At 37.8% G+C, this 21,522-nt stretch overlaps 1 protein-coding gene across 1 annotated transcript in view; it reads right to left on the bottom strand.

The window, feature by feature from the left end:
- Window positions 1-21,522, bottom strand: part of LOC306864146 (chondroitin sulfate N-acetylgalactosaminyltransferase 1-like) — a 42,982-nt gene that overhangs the window by 12,956 nt on the left and 8,504 nt on the right. The window contains exons 2-4 of the mRNA XM_079407884.1: window positions 13,975-15,409; window positions 5,288-5,504; window positions 2,278-2,379 (exon numbers count right to left, since the gene is read on the bottom strand). Of these exons, the coding sequence (XP_079264010.1) occupies window positions 2,278-2,379; window positions 5,288-5,504; window positions 13,975-14,752 (1,097 nt within the window). The 5' untranslated portion in view covers window positions 14,753-15,409. The remainder of the gene's footprint in view (window positions 1-2,277; window positions 2,380-5,287; window positions 5,505-13,974; window positions 15,410-21,522) is intronic.

The following is a 21,522-nucleotide window of genomic DNA, read 5'->3' as shown; positions in this document are numbered from 1 at the left end:
TGAGCAATTTTCCTCTTCTCAATGATTTTTCTCTGCCCACATACAGGGACATAAATCATAAAAATTATGTGTGGAAAATTGTGTCAAAACTTGTGGGCATTCCAAGTGGGTTTGATTCTTTGGATTCATAATCATTCATCTTATTTATGATCTGATGCATAATCTACTGCAGCAACACATTTACAAATGCTTTTCCCTTTACAATGTTCATTTGTACTCGCAAGAAACTGATTCATTGACAAAACAAAATGAGATTTAATTTTTAACTATAGCAAACTGAATATGCTGGTCAGATTTTGGACAGATATGACTAGTTGTGTGGCTCACCATTAGAAATGCTCATTATGGATGAATTCAGGACACGGTGAACTAGGTAATACATTAATATAATATTACATTATATTCACCCGGGTTATCATAGTTATCATATGAAAAAAAAAAACATTTAAAATAACCATAAAAAATAACATTTTCATTATTAAAACGTCAACTAGCACAAAAATATATATTTAGAAAATCTTTTATTATAGCCACTTGCTGAGACAACATTTCCCATTTTAATTTCTCATTTAATTTTACATAACATAATAAAATAAAAACTAAAACAAACAAATAAAATAAGATATATATATTTAAAAAACTACAAAAAATGACAAAAAGAATACAATTACTAAAATTTTAACTAAAATGCTAATTAAAACAGAAAATAGCAAATTAAAAACTGATTCCAAATATTAATAAAAACAGTATATAGTATAACAGCACAGCACAGCACTTGAATTTAATAAAATAATGATTAAAATAATTTTATTTTATGGTAATTATGGAATCATTTAAATAGAACTTAAGTTGTATTTAAGGTAAATTCCTTTAAGAAATGAAGATACAAGCATTGAGGACCGTTGGGAAATTACAAACAATTGGCTCTAGACATTCAGAAGAGAGCTGGAATGAATAATCAGGAAATTGTGGAGAATCCACTTAGGCTGAAGTACAAAAAGAATGAAGCTCCCTTGATTTCTGGTCCACAGAGAAGCCAATGAATTCCCACAGAAGGAACAAGAGGCCCTCCCCTATCCTGAAAGCTACAAGGCCATGATTGCTTTCCCATTTCTCCAACAAATCCTCTCCAAAAGTGTCCTTCTGTGTGGTAAAAACCTGCTCAGGCAATATAGATCTGAAAACCTGATCTGAAAAAATCTGTGTCCGGTCGCATGTGAATGTTTCTGCATAAAGAGAAAAGCCATTTTCTTCCTATGAATTGAGAGATATGTTATCTGCTGCAATGCAGGAAAGGTTTCCAGCATGACCCTGGCTGGATTCCAGGCAATCTACTGCTCCGTTGATTTCATCTGCCTCCGAGCTACATCTGAAGTGACCTGTTATTTTCCCACTGGCTGGAGGTCAGAGTCACTGCAGTCTAATAATGCAGATTCACTGACCTCCGATCAGTAATCACGAGAGCGCAGCTGAGGTTACTGTGTCCCAGTGGGACTGATGATCAATAGTCACAATATTTCTCAGCATAGATTTAAATGTCTCAAATAAATAAATATATAAAATATTAATACATATATTATTATTAGTCAATTACTAGTTATTATAAGTACTAATTCATATTTTAAATCTAAAATTAAATTGGAAATAATGTAATGTAATATAATATCATGACTTATTCATTAAATTACTGGACTGTATAAAAGCGATATTACACTTGCTATATTAAATTTATTTGAATTACTTATTAATGTAATATATTTATTTTACATCTCTTTATTTATTACAGTATATTTTATTTATATATTTATTACAATATATCTTACATATATTTAACACCACTCACAAATGTATGCATGCATCTCATTAGAAATTCAAGTTGCCTCTGTTCATTTGATTATTACTCAGTATATCACCATCATCTTTTATTAATACAACTTGTTCAGCATTTTAATATATTCATGAAGATGGGCATTGTAAGTTTGCTTGATCTATAAATTAAAGGATGTTTTTTATGCTGGTTAAAACTGGTTTCTGTCTGTGTAGACTTTCTGATAGCAGAGGCTGAGTGTGTGATCAGTTTGAAGACCCACAGTTCGGACAAAACCCATAATGCATTGGGAAAGAGATTACTGGAGGTTAACTTAAGACACCCCTCTGGTTCCTTTTTATTTAACTCAGTCATAACCTCAGCCTTATCTCTTCCTATATGTGGGTAAACACACTTCCGCACACACACACACACACACACACACACACACACATATTAAGGTGCCATACCTCGATGTGTTCTCCAAGGTTCCTTTGACCTCATTCATCTGGTCCTTTCCAAAGTATACCACGGTAAGGTGCACCCGGCCGTCCTGCTTCACACACACCTCTCTGTAGACATGCACACACACACACACACACACACACACTGAGGTCAGCTCAGCTCCAGATGCACCAACTCAAAAGAAACATTTGTGAACTATTTGTACTGTCTGAGAAAGAGAACAAATATAGTTCAAAACAGATATATTTTCCATTTAGATTTCCAAGGCACGTTCTCATTAAAATCAATTCATTAACCATAACTAAGGCATTATTACTGTGATGCCGAATCAAAATAGTTTGCATCACTGCAACAAAAAAACTGCAAAGCATTGTGGGTAGAGTGGGCATCATAAAACAACAGGGTAGCATAATTATGACCAGAATGCATTGCAATGAGAACCGTAGAAAACAAAATAAAGCAAAACAGAGCTATTGAGTCCTGTCCTTGAGAGAAGCATGTACTGATGAAGACACTGTGGCAGATTTTGACAGCATGAGATCACCCTGCGGATCACTGCGAGCGTAACACAAAGACTGTAGCTCTAGTGTGAAATTCCTGATCTGAAGCGGTCACATTCTGATAGAAGTGTGACAAATGTTTGAGATGATTCTGAATAAGATTTGTGTCTTTTTATGTCCAACGAACAATAAAGACACGGCTGGTTAGACTTCAGAGACTCTGAGACTGACATGGTGAATTTTGCTGGAGAGTGGCAGCTCAGCGGGTCAGATTTGGTTTAATCCATGAGAGAATGACAAACTTGAATGGGAAAGAGACGTCTTCCTGACATTTTATTGATAATATAAGTTGATAAGTGGAAAGAAGCATTTCAGTGAGTTTGGCATTTTATTGATAACAAAACTATTGAAAGAAGCATGAAAAATGCCATGGGACATGACCCAGGCCAGATTCAAACCTAATTTGTCCACATAAGCACACTTCTCACTGTCTCTGGAGCTCATAGTTTTTTGCTATACTGTATCACACGTCTGTATAACTCTGAGAAGAACAAAACAATTACATAAATTATCGTATAAATACACTACTGTTTAAAAGTTTGGGGAGAGTAAGATTTTTTTTTTAATAAATTCATACTTTTATTTGGCAAAGGAACATTAAATTGATCAAAAGTGACAGTTAATATATATTCATTAAAGAATCCTGAAAGAAATGTATCACAGTGTCGACAAAAATATGAAGCAGCACAACTGTTTTCAACATTGATAAAAACAATAAATGTTTCTTGAGCAGCAAATCGGCATATTTGACTGATTTCTGAAGGATCATGTGACACTGAAGACTGGAGCAATGATGCTGAACACTGAGCAGGAATAAATGACATTTTACAATATATTCAAATAGTTATTTGAAATTGTATTAATATTTCACAATATTGCTGTTTTTAAAGCATTTCTGACTAAATAAATGCAGCCTTAGTAATCATAAGGAATTTTAGATGCCCTTTTGCCTTAATGCTTTTTTGATATGGCATATCAAATATTCACATTTTCATAATATATTCCAATACAAAATTGATTTAAACCGAAATAATTTCTATCATGACTGAGCCACAAAAGTGCTTGAAAAAGTGCAAAAACTAAACGCTGTGTTTGTTTTGAGAGCACAAACGCTATCTATATGCTGCGCTACTATGTACATGCCACAACAAGTTAGTTTGATGGCTCTGCTGGCATTGAGCTCATTCTGTATGTGAACGTAACCCTCAATCCCCTGTTTGTCCTCTCCTGCCTCTGAAACGAGAATGAGGTCAAAGTGTTCGCTCAACACCTCTTTAAACACTGCTCGGAGGCACTAATTAAAAAAACTACATTAGATATAAAATAGTTATTTTTCTTCAACCTCTGCAGCCTGAGAAAAACTGACAGATGTAGAAGAAAAGGACTTTGTGATAAAAGTTTCACTAAGAGGGTACAAAATAGATCCCAAAACCATTTTAAATAACTGCATTTTTGTTTATTTTTTGCAAATTTGCTATTACTAAAAGTTTAAATACAGTTTAAAATCCTGACTTGTGTGATTTTGTTATTTTCTAGCAATAAACTTCAGATTATATATACAACATATACAATATACCATAAACTCAGTAGGTAAAAACTAGTCTCTGCATTTAAAATAAAATAAAACATTTATTCTGTAATTTTTAACACTAAGGTGTTTTTGTAAAATTTGAGAAAATGGAATAAAATGGTTTACTTCTAGTCATGTTGTAGAAAGGGTCCAAAATGTTACTTTTAGAGTGTTTTAAATGTTTTACAATTTTTGTAATGAGGTAAATCATGTGGTTACAGGTACAAACTCTGTATGAAAATGAACTAAATATAAATTCAACAAACAAAGACGACAATTGCTATATGATTTTAATGGACACTGATGACTAGAATAATAGCTGTTGAAAATTCAGCTTTATCATCGCAGGAATTAATTACATTTTGAAATATATTAAAAGAGAACAGTCATTTTAAATTATAATAATATTTCACAATATTATTGATTTTACTATATTTTTTATCAAATAAATGCAGGCTTTTGATGGGCAAATACTGTAACATCCAATATATTATAATACCCAATACTTATATTTTCTTAACTTATTTCATAAGGAAAATTATATAAACTGAGACCATTTTTATCATGACTCTGAGCCACAAAAGCACATGAAAAAACTAAACGCTGTTGTTGTGGCGAGTGTACAAAAATGCAAACTCTGAACTTAATGTAAAACTCAATACCAGTCAATAACAGTAGTCATTAATAATATGTAATATCTTAGGAAACATATCTATTGGTTCTTCTCACAATGTGCAATCTGTGCCTTGAATGTTTTAAAACTACTGGATACCAAAGTGGTGGGAAGATAGACTGCAAGAATTGTGAAAAAGAAAGAAAATACGGGTGCAGAGAACGATAAACAACAGATTATAACAGAGAAGGAGAGAATGACAGTGGAGTCACCTGAAGTTGTGCATGAACTGTTTGAATTTGTCGGCTCTCTGGGACAGAGGCAGCACAATGTTAATGGGCATGTTGGCCGTCTCCACCAGCTCACTTTTCACTTTCATGAGAGGGCCGAAGGGGCGGAAGAGAAGCAGCCTGCGAAACTCCTGCTTCTGCTCTCCACGGAAGGTCAGCTCGTACAGCGTGCCCTTGTCCTTCTCAGTGCGCGCTATGCCTGCCGTGATGAGAAGACATTGAGAACAGTGAAGAAAAGAAACCATTTCACCAAACACCCACATGTGGACGAGCACAAGCAAAGCAAAATTTCAAAGAAATCTAAAGCCCAAGGACAAAGACTACAAAGATAAACACACAAATGTACAAAGACACAAGCGTGAAGGAAGACACTAAGACTACGAATGCATTCAAAAGCCTGTCAAATCTCATGATGGAAAAACCCAGAGGAAAGGAACTTTATTGCTCAGTGGTCCGTGAGACGTGGGGTTCTCAGTTAGGTTTGTATCAACATTTGTCTTGATGACATGTTTCGGTCGTGACTGTTTTGGTAGTGACAATTTGAGATACTTTTGAACCTAGCTCAAAGATTCGAATCAGCATATGGTTAGCTAGTACAGTTCTGAACAATGGTACGCATATACAAACTAAATGTTATGGAATAACTCAAAAGCACAAAAAAGTGTGCTTAGTTGCAGAAAAAAAAAGCTGTTCGGTAGTGACATTCCTTAAAGTTACACACAGATTTTCAGACTTTTGAAAACAATCTAAACAATCAATTACCTCAAAATAATGGGGCCTACAGTATACTCACACCTTGTAGCTATGAGAGAGGGGGACACAGGAATATTTCCTGATCATAAATTTATGGGTTTAGTTCAAATCAGTGAAATCATACACTGTTTCTGTAGTGACAATAAAGTTTTTTGATTTATAAAGAAAATATAATTTTTTTTTCTAATTTTTTTAATAAAAATATATATTTTTAAAAACAATGGAATGAAATGCAAAAAAACCTTCAATATTGTTTTCATAAGTTGAAATTTAAGGGTTAGGGTTCGGGACAGTCACCTCCCAATTGAAAGTACCCAATAAATGATCATTTTATATATACAGTTTTGTGAAAAAGTGTCGGCCATAGCCAATAGCAATCCAGGATAGCAATGAGACACGCTCGGCAGGGGCTCCCACACCGCCAGGTGCCTACTAAGGGAACCAGTCTCTGGAGACTGGTCTCTGTTGTAACCAGAGCGGCTAGCTCGGTGTCCTGGAACGGCACACCGGCAGGAGACGGCCGAATTAGCTGCTCTAGAGACCCCCAAAGGGGTCGCGAGAATCTCAGCTCCGCTACGTTTCCGGGCGGAAAAAATAAAAAACTGGAACACCGTACGTGGCAGGGTTGGCAGACCAATCTCCTGAGGGCACTGAGGAGAGACGGGCACGTGTACCGCGGTGTACGCCGCTCTTCCCCAGAGGGGCCGGCCCTCAGAAGTCCTGGGCCACAGGCAGCAGGATGTTTTAGCCGAAGACTATCCAGCGAGAATGACGGTCCGCAGATCCGCCTTATGCTAGAAGCCTTCGGCCCGAGAGCGCCACTCTGACTCCAACATCCCTAAATGAGGATAGGTATCACATGCCTGGGCATCTCAGTATGGCAGCAGACATCCTGTCGAGGCACAGGCCGAGGACCAGGGAATGGATGCTTCACCCCGAGGTGGTGAAGCAGATCTGGATAGTGTTTGGCCAGGCACAGGTGGACCTCTTCGCTACTCAGGTAAGGAGACAGCGCAATGTCCCCTCTGGTACTCTCTAATTCATCCAGTTCCACTGGGGTTGGATGCCATGGTACAGACGTGGCCGAGGCTTCGTCTGTACGTTTTTCCCCAATCGCTCTGCTCCCGGGAGTTCTGGCGAGAGTGCGCCGGAACGAGGTCAGTCTACTTCTGTAGCACCGTTCTGGTCGGGCCGAGTATGGTTCTCGGACCTGATTTCTCTCCTCGATGGCTCTCTATGGGAGATTCCCGTCAGGAAGGATCTCCTCTCACAAGTGGAGGTCTATCACCTGGAGATGTGGAAGCTGTGGGTGTGGCCCCTGAGGGGGCGCAACTCATAGCTTCCGGTCTCTCAACCGAGGTTGTTGAGACCATCGACCATCAATCCAGAGCTCCCTCAACGAGGAAACTGTACGCCTTGAAGTGGAAACTTTTCACTTCATGGTGCGGAGACCGCCAGCTCGACCCAGTCAACTGCACGATTGGTACAGTTCTGGAGTTCGTGCATGTTTCCTCCAGAGGCTGAGGCCTCCGGCCAGAGAGCTTTTGCTATGTGGTGGATCAGGATGCTATTCCATTGCCTCGAGTCCTCTGCTCTCCCCTCTTGGGGATCAAGACTCACTTCTCAGAAGTTGGCCTTCGGGACGCAGGCCCCGCCCACTTTAGCCACTTGTGGCCTTTTTCTCTTTCCCTAGCTGTGCTCCATCCACACTAGGCATGGATTTGTCAGTCTGGTGGCGTGGGAAACTCGTTCCCCTAGCGTTCTCTGACGCAGCTCGAGTTCCTGAAGAGGAACGTCTTAGGTTACGTATGTAACCCCAGTTCCTCGAGGGAACAAGACGCTGCGTCTCGATGCCACACTTCCGGCATCCCTACGAGCGGTTGCTTCATTCCTGAAGCTGACGCCGGTTCCACCGCATGTGCTTTTATGCTTCCTGGCCATTACGTCACCCGCCCGTGACGTCTCACCCATCCATTGAACAGATTACACTTGTATCAGAGAGCGGTCACGCTGGAGACGCAGCGTCTCGTTCCCTTGAGGAAGTTGGGTTACATACGTAACCTAAGACGTTTCTTGGCAAATTTGAGGACAGTGTAAAACATTGTTGGGTCCTGAAAGAAAAAGTGGGTCTTATCCACTAATAATGGAGTGGATTTTTCATATTTGTATGTTTCTCACAAATATTTACAATCTAATTCACAACACGTGTATGCACATGAATTTGCTATTAACCTCATTCTAATGTTAATGAATCTGGAGTTTTCCAAATGAGTGACTGTGTGCTTGAGGTTATACATTTGCATAAAACACACCCAACCCATCTCCATATAAGGGCTTTCTAGGCAATCTTTTGACACTCTAAATAAACAACTCTCTCTAAAGTAAGGCTTTTGAGAGCACATGCAGCAAAATCTGCATTGCTTATATAGGGAAATCTTGCAGCTCAAGCTACAACGCAGCTTACTCTTTTACTGTATGATGAAATTTATGTAAGATGACATAGGTATGTATAAAATTTGATCAACATGATTATAAGGCCACCCAGAGTTTGTGATTTTTGTATTCTTAAAAACATTCACGGGCAGATTTCACGCACTAATTTGTGCATACAAATGCTTAGCAAATGAGACCCATGTGGCTAATTTAATCTTCTCTTCGTTGTCTAAGAAAGTAACAGAGATATTAATGAGATACAATTTGTTATTTTTCTTTCCTATTACAATATATTAAAATTCATAATTTATAAGCATAACATAAAACCAAATGTTGGCATTAAGAGTGAAGAAGAAATCAACTCATACACATTTTACTTTACCTCATTTTACTGATTTATTATATTTATCATAACACTCTCTGAAAACTTATACACCCTTTAGAAGCTTCTCTCAAAAGCTAAAGCAGTGAAATTCCTAATATTAGTTGCAATAATAATTCCAAATTATGATAACCAATGCAAGATAATTAAATTATTAAAGGAAAAAATCAGGATAAATAACTAGAAGGCCAATGTCACAAATAATAATGCTTAATTAATCGAGAGAAGCAGAACTTGTGATCACAATTGAATACAATTAGTATTAGCCCTAATCTCGGTTGTTTCTCCTAGACAGCAATGGACTGAATGGAGAACATATGGAGATGTTCCTTGAAGTCTCCTGCTTGTCATTGCAAAGTCTGCAATGAAAAGTCAGATTTCAGTTTGAACTCACAAATTTCTCATCAAATTCTTTGAATGATATATGAGCTATGCTGAGACATGGAATTATGATAAGGGATTTCTGAGGAAACATCTGCGCAGGTGTTTAGATATCAGGAGCATCTGAGGCTTGGGTAACAACATCCCTGGTTATAACTTACAATAAAATCATCTGGAAGATGGTCATGCATGGAGATGGTAAAAAACAGTATTTTACTCAGTACTTTAATGCTTCTGAAAACAATAAAAATAGGGATCTGTACTGTACAGCATCAAATGTGCATTGTTCAGGTCCCATATCAGTGTTTTTGCTGGTGCTATAAAAGGCACAAAAACTCTTATTATAGAGGAAAAACACGCTCATGGAAGGTTTGCACGAAACAGTCCCAACTGCTTAGGGGTCGATCATGTTGAGGAAACAAAAGAGAAACATACTTCGTAGCTTCATACTCAATTAGCTTTGGTAGCACAGTGTGGAAACACTGCATTATGATCTACACTGTGAAATATGTGCATCTAATTTCTAATAAATTTGTGGAAAAGTTGCTATGGTGTTCTAAACAGTTACAATATTTCTGTACAAGCTTGTCCAAATCCCTAACCCTAAGCAGCAACAGTAGTGATGCTTGCCTTCACAAACTAGCAAACTGGAATAAATCTCACATCCAGCCCTTTCCATCCCACACATAAAATGCATTTATGGGAAAAGCAGTGCCATTAGGGAAGCCATCTGAATCAATATAAGCTACTTACGGCAAAGACATCAAAGCATAACCCGCAGGCTCGACTCCACCTCACTGAAAAACTAGCTACGGTAATTAAGATGCAACAGTTCTTCGCACAACAAAATCACGTGAGTTACTGAACACGGGTAACATTAGCTCTTTTAGCATGAACTGTGATCTTCTTTCCTCTCTAAATTGGATTGTGTCACCACAAAATTGGTCTGGGTAAAGGAACACTATATACAGTTAGCCAACAGAGATAATGGGCACAGGATAATTTGAGAGATACATGGATCCCTTGAGTGATGGGGTGAGAGAGTTATTTTGTGGGTAGAACAGATACACTTTCTGTAAACATTACTGTTTGCTGAAGCACCATTTTGGGAGTAATGGTCAAGCTTCATGTGTTGTTTCAGGACTGAATATTTTAAGAATGTCCAACAATATTATTCAGTCTCGTTCAGTGTTAGCAAGACGGCTGGGTAAATTGACATTGTGTCTGGACACTGAGTTGTAAATTATTACACACATGGCCTTGGCTCTCTTTGAATTTTTCACAAGTTCTTCATTGCTGATGTGAAGTAGAGTGGGTCTATTAGAGTATACAGTCGAAGAAGCGCTAAGAGGAGGCTCGAATTGAAAAGAAATGGTCTTTTATTTAACTCTTTTCCCTGCTATTGTCAGAATTTTCTGGCTTTCCGTGTTTTCACTGTTATACGGTAGGAGGCGCTATTACACATCTTCTGAAAGAGTACTGAATCTCTGGAACAAAACACTGTGAAGAAGAAGCAGAAACAAGTGATCTCTGATGTAAACAGATGAATATGCAAAATAACGCAATCTTTAAAGGGATAGTTCACCCAAAAATGAACTCTCCTTCCAGGAATTCTAAATTTGTATGAATGTCTTTGTTCTGCTGAACACAAAAGAAGATATTCTGAAGAATGTGGGAAACAGAGCAGTTCTGGGGCACCATTGACTTCCATATTATTTTTTTCCTACTATGGAAGTCAATGGTGCCCCAAAACAGCCTGGCTACAAACTTTCTTCAAAATATCCTCCTTTGTGTTCAGCAGAACAAAGAAATTCATACAGATTTGGAACTACTTGAAGGAGAGTTAATTTTTGGGTGAACTATCCCTTTAAACATTAAAAAGCATATAAATCAAAATGTTAGCAAATGAAATGTCGACCCAGGAAGTAGTATAGGACTGTGAATCTTTGGGGGTGATCTACTCTGTCTATGTTTTGATCATCGATCTGAATCCGATCCAGATGTAGTCAGCTTTTTGTTCAAAATGTCAAAACTATTCACATTGAATGAATGAAGCTAGAATAAAATAAGCTTTTTGTTTAAAAGCAGAGGCTTGGTTGTGTCTTTTGACATATTGCATGTTCAGATTTTCATACAACTAAATATTCTGGGGGCCATGAAAGTTTTGTGAAAATTATCAAAAATGCTGACGGGGAAAGAGTTGAAGATGCACCAAATAACAAATAACCCAGGACCATTAGTGTATTAGACAGTGAGATATAAATATTATGTAGCATTCCTCCCAATATATTCTTGCTCAAAAGACCAGGATTAAGGTTTATGTTGTGCTTCGGATGCTTGTTGTGCTAGTAAACAAGACCAGCATCAAACCAGCATAAACAAAAATTCAGCTTAGCTAATTATCATTGCAGTCACCTAGTCTTGGAAAGTTTGTACATGCAAATTTCACCATTTCTAGCATTTTAGGTTCTGGTGCTAAGAACAGTTATTTATGACTAAACAAGGTGCATAGCAACATGAATAATGTATTTCCTGTAATGCATATAATCACTGAGATGCGTCACTTTCTCTCTTGAGGAGATGGCAGAGATGAGACATCTCTGAACATGAAACAGCTGTGTACGTTTCCTAGAGTCATCACAGGATATCCTGGCTTTAGCGTGTTAGCATACTGCTACAGGATGCTCTATTGTTTTGCTGATTTGGTTCTGAGGATACAAGAAACACACTGTACAACTGTTTCAATGTGCTTCAGAGATTATTTTGAGAACTTTTCTCTAAATATATCAGACAAGCTCTGGGCTTTATCGATGGTCCAGGGACATGCAGCGTTTTCCTGTGGAGCCGTATTAGAGGTGAAGTGTGTCATCTCCGCCCTAGCGGCACTAAATGAAATAGCAAAAATAATGTTTCCAAACAGGCTACCAAAAACCTCCTACCATCCTTTCCAACCCACTTTCAACTTACACCATGTAAGCTGTCCCACAAAATTAATGTTAACACGCATCTTGTGGCTTTATAGTTCTATTGAAACAGTTAGTAGGCTATTTTAATGCTTACATATTAGCTGTAGACCTTAGTCAGGTTAGACACTCTACTGAATTTAACATGGATGAAATCAAGGCTAGATCCCTTAATGGGATAGTTCACTCAAATATTCTGTCATTAATTGCTCACCCTCATGTCATTCCAAACCAATAAGACCTTCGTTCATCTTCGGAACACAAATTAAGATGTTTTTGATGAAATCTGAGAGCTTTCTAACCCTCCCATTGATAGCAACGCAACTACCACATTCAATGCCCAGAAAGGTAGTAATGACATCTTTCAAACAGTCCATCTGCCATCTGTGGTTCAACCACAATTTTGCAAAGCTACGAGAATACTTTTTGTGTATAAAACAAAAATAATGACTTTATTCAACGATTTCTTCTCTTCCGGGTCAATCTCAATTTACGACAGTACCAGGATGGCCCTTTGCTGTTTATGCAGGGTCAGAAAGCTCTTGGATTTCTTAAAAAATATCTTAAAGGTTACGTATCATGAAAATCTGACTTTTCCAGGTTTAAGTGCTATAATCAGATCCCCAGTGCATCTTACCAACCAAGGAAACGTGAAAAAGATTAACCTAGTAACTTTGTTTTAGTAAGCCTTTTTCTGCAAGCTTCTGAAAAAACGAGCACGTCTGATTTCGCTCCCTTGGTGACGTGGCAAAGGGATCTCATTATAATACTGCCACCCCTTAATCTGTAAATTTTCACCCACTGCGCCGTCATTTTGATTTATCAAGCGACAATGGTGTACCAGCTCCAATGCCATGGTGAAAGTTTGAGCAAAACATGCTAACTTTTCTGCCTTTGGCTGCACAGATGAGCACAGAACACTATTTAGTCCCAGCCTCAGAGACAGAGCAGTGGATTTAATGATTTATTTACTGTATGCTGCTGCCACACACATCTAAAATAATCATGCGATTTATTTCCCAGCTGTTTACCTTCACAGACATAACTCATGTTACAAAAACATGCTTCGGATGTTTAAACTCATATGGTTTAAAATGCATGATTTCAGCATGATAAACATAATAATCAGAACCAAAACAGATGTTTTTAGCAGGTGCGAGCTGAAATGGCAAAGCTTTATTCTGGAAAGGGGGCGGGAGCAGCAGCTCATTTGGATTTAAAGAAACAGGCACGAAAATCAGAGTGTTTCTTCTTCCACTCAAAATAGTGGAATTCCTTTTCAAAATGATAATACATGATCTGTGGGGTATTTTGAGCTGAAACTTCACAGACACATTCTGGGACACCAGAGGCTTATATTGCATATTGTAAAAAAGGGGCATAATGTGTCTCCTTTAATTTATGTTCCGAAGATGAACAAAGTTCTTACGGGTCTGGAACAACATGAGGGTGAGTAATTAATGACATAATTTTCATTTTTGGGTGAACTATCCCTTTAATCCTAACCCCATACCTAAACTTAACTAGCTTTCTAACTATTAATAAGGAGCAAATTAGGAGTTTGAGGCAAAAGTTTAATCATAGTCATAGTTTACAATTAATTTAATTTATAGTTATTGTTAATAGTGAGAACTGGACCTTAAAATACTGTGTCACTGTATTTTCTGCATGGTCGTACACTAAGTACTATTGAAGCACTGATTTTTAGCAGAGTAGCGGAAGCAAATACTGGTTAACTGCATAATTGTTACTCTTACCTTCTATAAAGTCTGATGGTGTGTAGACTTTGCTGGCCTTCATTTTGTCTCCACCTTGATTTGGTGCATTGAGGGCATGTAGCGCACTCTCCACCACCTCCCCCAGCTCATCCCTGCGGTCTTTCCTCACCGGCTTCTCCTCAGGGTGATGGGTCAAGCCCATTTCCAGCTGGTAGACGCGTTGTAAGGTGAAGCTCTCAAAGGGCACCACAGCGTACTCGCTCGGAAGTCTTATCCCAGAGTGCACCTCTGCCCGGCTCAGCTGGCTGCGTAGGAACTCCTGCAGGTCGCTGTGACTGCGGTCGTCAGCCACGTCGCCCACCGCCCCCTTCCCAGCCGTCTTCTCCACAGAGTCTTGCATGCCTTTAAGTTGTTCGCTCCGTTCCTGGAGAGCCTCTTTGAGTTGAGCAATTTGTTTTTTCAAGCTGGCAATATGCTGCCGATGCTGCTCTTCGCGTTCTTGGAGAAGGGCTTGGAACCCTTCCTGTCCAGCAGGGCCGATGGGGGCACCTCCAACCCCACCTGGCCTGCTTGGACCTCCTGGCATAGCCATCCCTCCAGCCCTGGGCAGGGGTTGCCCAGCCATGGGCTCATCAGTATGGGGGCTACAAGTGATGACATAAAGGAGGGAAAGACAACAGCACACCACCACTAACAGAACACCCACTCGTGAGAGCCAGGCCAGATGACCCCTGCGCAGCATCACAGCTGACAACCTCAACAGCAAGGTGGGTAGGATGACGCAGTTCAATAAAGCCTTGGCATCTCTGCGTACCATCAAAAACAAGACAAACAGATCAGCCAACCGCCACCCATGCCAGAACCACTAGTTGAAGTCACTAGGGTATGTCTTTGATTAAAACGAAGAAGAACTGTTTGTGTTTTGTCTGTCGACTAAAGTCTCATATTTCCTAGGTGTAGACCACAAAGCAAGTTTTGTTCAAAACTTTACTGTCAGTTCCCATTTCATCCACTTCAGCCTGGCTCTTCATGCACATACTTTGTCATGGGTCAAGTTACGGCCACTTCCTCTTCCTCAGGGTCCTTTTAGTTCTCCGTCCAGACAAATTAACCACTGGACAGCAGTTCAGTAGCGACATGCGCATATCTCCATCTGGTGAAAATTGCTCATTCTTCTTGGAGGTATCGTGACAGACCCTTGAGAGAATGTCTGGAATGGATCCTCCATTCTACAGCGCTCCCAATGACCCAAAAGAGAAAACCATTCATTGAAGGTTTAGCCATTAGACGTCCATGGCTATGGTCCATAAAAAATACTTTGGAAGCTGGCCATTTGCCATCTGTTTCTTTTAACTTCATACAACGGTCCAATGTTGTTGAAAAGTCCAAAGAGGCAGTCTGTATGACTTCCTTAAACTATTTAGTGTCCTCTGCATGTTTCATCATGTGTTGCTTCTGATCTTCACAGGTCTATCTAGAAAAAGGTAGAAAAAAGGAGATTAAAATGATTATGTTCTGTAGAACTAGATCAGTAGGCGGATGAAGGTCTCCTATATGTTAATCAGTCAGACTTCAAAGTACATCAATACTGATAGCTTTGTGTTATCATACCATTAAAAAGACAAAATTGAGCTGTTACATGAGGATGAGGTGAGGGCATAGGGTTCATGTCAGTCTATCTAGTTAGCAAACACACTGCGTTTATTTTAAAGTGACCTAAAGGTCTAAATTCAGGACCTACGCAGCCAAGCAAAGCATTTTGGCTCCAGTGCAGGAGAACAGTGCTGTCACTGATGTGTGAAAATAAGAGATGTGTGTTAAAAGCAGTCTTATGGGAACACGCCTGACAACTCACACTGGGGATGAACAGCCACACTGTAAGTTTGAGCAAACACACACGAGAAGCTGAGCATTCATAAATGCACACACATGCAAACACGCACATGCACACAGTCACAAACACATCTGTGACTGGGGGAAAACACAGAAACACTGTGTTAGGAAGCTGGAAAGCTGCGGTGGTAAAATATATAGTGTGAAAAAAAGAGAGTGTAAAGAGATGTAGGATTCTCTGAATATGTGTGAGTGCTTGTGTGTGTGTGTGTGTGTGTGTGCGTGCGTGTGTGCTGACTCACCACACAATTAGCCCTTTATAGGTTAGTGGGAGGCTTGATTTAATGAAAGGATTAGTTATGTTAGTGGTGAATACTGGACTGTATCAAGGAGAGTTGGCCACAGACCAGCACTGAGGAGGGGGATGTCTATTTATCTGAGACTGGCACTCAAATATGGACTGACTCAATTATTCAAACACTCCAACCATCCATCATTTCGCTCACTCACCTATTCATCCAATCACTTTTACATTCATTCATTCACCCAATAACTCATTCATTCATTCATTCACGTACTCCTTCAATCACTCATTCACTTACTGATTCATCCGATCACTTATTCTTTGATTCATTCATTCTTTCCCTCACTTAATAATTTATTCAATTAGTTAAGAGTTGTTCCACACTAAGTGCCCTGCGCAGTGGACTTTACAGGATATTCCACCATCTTGCATTCATGTTCAGTTTGAAGGACACTATGAACGTCATAGGGAGTAAGGGAACATCGACACATCACTTTACAGGAAGCGGAGAGGGAAATTTACTCACAAGTTATTGTGCTGCAGCTTTCAGCACTGCAAGAAGTCTAACTAAAATAAACCCAATAAAAAGGAGTTGAGACATTTTTATTAAGTTTAATTAGTCACAGGTGTGGATTGTACATGACTGTATGTGGGAATAAAATGCGAGAGATGCAACAGTTACAAGACAACTATATAAAACTAATATGAAAAGACACATCTAATAAACCTAAAGTACATTTATTTTCATATTACATTTCACAGCATTTATAATTCAGTTTAAGGCTTTTGAATTTGACTTTTTATATTAATTGAACATTTATAATTAATATCCTGCATAAAAACTTTATCAATTCATTCTTTCACTTATTGACTGATTCATTCAATCGATTACTGATTCATTCATTATTTCACTTACTGACTGATTCATTCAGTCAACTACTTATATGTTCATTCTTTCACTCACTGACTGATTCATTCAATCAATTACTGATTCATTCATTCTTTCACTCACTGACTGATTCATTCAGTCAACTACTTATATGTTCATTCTTTCACTCACTGACTGATTCATTCAATCAATTACTGATTCATTCATTCTTTCACTTACTGACTGTTTTATTCAATCAATTACTGATTCATTCATTCTTTCACTCACTGACTGATTCATTCAGTCAACCTCTTATATGTTCATTCTTTCACTCACTGACTGATTCATTCAATCAATTACTGATTCATTCATTCTTTCACTTACTGACTGATTCATTCAATCAATTACTGATTCATTCATTCTTTCACTTACTGACTGATTCATTCAATCAACTACTTATATGTTCATTCTTTCACTCACTGACTGATTCATTCAATCAATTACTGATTCATTCATTATTTCACTTACTGACTGATTCATTCAGTCAACTACTTATATGTTCATTCTTTCACTCACTGACTGATTCATTCAATCAATTACTGATTCATTCATTCTTTCACTCACTGACTGATTCATTCAGTCAACTACTTATATCTTCATTCTTTCACTCACTGACTGATTCATTCAATCAACTACTTATATGTTCATTCTTTCACTCACTGACTGATTCATTCAATCAATTACTGATTCATTCATTCTTTCACTCACTGACTGATTCATTCAGTCAACTACTTATATGTTCATTCTTTCACTCACTGACTGATTCATTCAATCAATTACTGATTCATTCATTCTTTCACTCACTGACTGATTCATTCAGTCAACTACTTATATGTTCATTCTTTCACTCACTGACTGATTCATTCAGTCAACTACTTATATGTTCATTCTTTCACTCACTGACTGATTCATTCAATCAATTACTGATTCATTCATTCTTTCACTCACTGACTGATTCATTCAGTCAACTACATATATGTTCATTCTTTCACTCACTGACTGATTCATTCAATCAACTACTTATATGTTCATTCTTTCACTCACTGACTGATTCATTCAATCAATTACTGATTCATTCATTCTTTCACTCACTGACTGATTCATTCAGTCAACTACTTATATGTTCATTCTTTCACTCACTGACTGATTCATTCAATCAATTACTGATTCATTCATTCTTTCACTCACTGACTGATTCATTCAGTCAACTACTTATATGTTCATTCTTTCACTCACTGACTGATTCATTCAGTCAACTACTTATATGTTCATTCTTTCACTTACTGACTGATTCATTCAATCAATTACTGATTCATTCATTCTTTCACTCACTGACTGATTCATTCAGTCAACTACTTATATGTTCATTCTTTCACTCACTGACTGATTCATTCAATCAATTACTGATTCATTCATTATTTCACTCACTGACTGATTCATTCATTATTTTACTTACTGACTGATTCATTCAATCAATTACTATTTCAGTACTGATTCATTCAATCATCTACTGATTCATTCATTATTTCACTCACTGACTGATTCATTCATTATTTTACTTACTGACTGATTCATTCAATCAATTACTGATTCATTCATTCTTTCACTCACTGACTGATTCATTCAGTCAACTACTTATATGTTCATTCTTTCACTCACTGACTGATTCATTCAATCAATTACTGATTCATTCATTATTTCACTCACTGACTGATTCATTCATTATTTTACTTACTGACTGATTCATTCAATCAATTACTATTTCAGTACTGATTCATTCAATCATCTACTGATTCATTCATTATTTCACTCACTGACTGATTCATTCATTCTTTCACTTACTGACTGATTCATTCAATCAATTACTGATTCATTCATTCTTTCACTCACTGACTGATTCATTCAGTCAACTACTTATATGTTCATTCTTTCACTCACTGACTGATTCATTCAATCAATTACTGATTCATTCATTATTTCACTCACTGACTGATTCATTCATTATTTTACTTACTGACTGATTCATTCAATCAATTACTATTTCAGTACTGATTCATTCAATCAATTACTGATTCATTCATTATTTCACTCACTGACTGATTCATTCATTATTTTACTTACTGACTGATTCATTCAATCAATTACTATTTCAGTACTGATTCATTCAATCATCTACTTGTACATTCTTTCACTCGGTGACTGATTCATTCAATCAAATACTTGTTCATTCTCTCACTCACTGACTGATTCAATTACTCATTCATTAATTCATTCATTCATTCATTCATTTTTTCACTTAAAGAGTGATTCATTCAGTCACTTATTCATTCACCCTTTCATTCACCTACTGACTTATTCGATTACTTAATTTATTCTTTCACTCACTGATTGATTCACACCAGCACTCAATCATCCATCCAATCACAAATTCATCCATTCATTTACTCACTCACTCAATCATTCAAATAATCACACATTTATTCAGTCTTTTCCTGACTTATTCATTCTTTCACTTGTTCATTCATTCAGTCACTTACTCTCTTAGGATTAATTTCTTCTTCTCCCAATCTATTATTAGATACTGTATATGACAGCAAAGAGCCGTCTATTACTGCATAACAAGAGTAGATGACATTCAGTGACTGAATCTCTCTCAAGATGGTGATACAAAATGACTAATCTTTTCATTTCTATTCGTTTCATTTAAGAGCTCACACATGACTGAGGGAAAAGATGCCTCACACCATGTTACGCTATTCCAGCTCACTCGTACAGCCGCCAGGACGAGCACAGCATGAGTCTGCCAGCAATTCATTCTCCCCGCTGTGACCATGCCATACAACACCAGAGCCAAGACCACGAACCAAACACACGGCTGAACAACACTGAGGAAAGTTAGGAGGAGTTTGACAACCTTATACAAATGAGAAAGAAAGACTTCAAATTTCTCTTCTGAAACAGAGTGTTGTTGTTTAGCTGTGATTAGCCTTCTTATGAAGGGCTGTGTTTTAGATGTTGGCCGATTCTGTGTTTATGCCAGTCAAACTTTATCATCACGGATGGAAAATCCAGCTGTGTTTTGGAACATGCTGGCTTCTTTCTTACTGGTCTTAGCTGTATCATTAGTTGACTGACCAGCCACAATGCTCCAAAAACCAGCCTGAACTCCTTGAGATAGTATGATCAAATGGTAGTTGGTTTGGTTGCTTGTCTAAGATAATCTACCAGCTCTTAGACCAACTACACACCAGATAACTTGTTCCAAAACCAGATTTCCCAGCAGAAATAAATTAGACTACTAATTTTAATACAATTACATACACAACATTTTGCAACAATGCTGTTAATGCCTTAATAAAACTTCAGTATCTGGTCACTATTTTCTTACAACTTCCTGACAACTTCCTCAAAGATCTTAATCAGAGTAAAAGCTCTTGCGTGTGCACGAGCAATGGCCAGTTTGCGAACCAAGCGCATTTACATTAGTTCAATTACTTTCACAAGCCCTGATCTGCAGACTCAGCTGCAGTTATACTATCTGGCTGTGGTGCACAGTCAGGAAATGGTGTGTTTTTTTCCTCCTTTTGCAATTTTCATTTTCGGAGCCTTTTGCTGACCCTTGTGCGAGCTGCAGAAAGAGCCTCACACCCAGTGTTTTACACACATCTATAGATCAGGCTTTAACACAGAGACACTTTGCATGCTTATGTCTCACATACGTTTATGATAAACATGTTTCTGAATTAATTTTAATATTTTTGAGGTTAAAGTCACAAATGTCAGTGTGATACAACTGTCCAAATGTCACAATTTAGGGGAAAAAAGCTTCATTAAATTAATGAAATGTTTTTTTTTTTTTTTTAACAAACCATCTTATTTGTATTTGAAAAACACTTCACAAATATCATAAATATCAGATTTGACCTTTTTATTACAAGGCAAAGTTAGTTCACGTCATGCGGTGTGACTCTCCAAAAACAAATGATATTTCTGAATTAATTTATGCCATTTTCTCAAAACATTTCAGAAACCAACTATACATACATACATACATACACATATATATACTGTATATATATGTGTGTGTGTGTGTAGATAGATAGATAGATAGATAGATTAACATTTTACACATAGTACATTTATAAGAACTTGGAACTTTTTTTATACTAGTTTCTGCCTTTTGCTGAAATTGAGAATCAACTACAATGTCTGCACTACTTTACTGGCATGACGGTATGAAAATAGATTTTACTGTCAGAAAGATGAAAGATGAAAGACAGAGAATGAAATAAAGAAAACCCTCAACAGCCCATCTCACAGTTGCCGTTCACTGCAGCAACTTCTCTCTTAATCAAACCACTTCCTGTGTCTAAAGGGCAAGGGTGCCTGACATGGGCTTCCTGTTGGTCTCTCATTAAATTAGACAGCAGCAGCTGCATGTCCACATCCCTGTGCAAGCAGCTCACATCATCAAAGACAAGGCTGACGCAAAAAAACAAAAACAAGGAGAAACATAAAAGAG

Source organism: Barbus barbus (genome assembly GCF_936440315.1).
Source record: "Barbus barbus genome assembly, chromosome: 45".
In the NCBI taxonomy this organism is placed as follows: domain Eukaryota; kingdom Metazoa; phylum Chordata; class Actinopteri; order Cypriniformes; family Cyprinidae; genus Barbus; species Barbus barbus.
The sequence above is the reverse complement of the archived record's forward strand: the minus strand, read 5'-3'. Positions and strand labels throughout refer to the sequence as shown.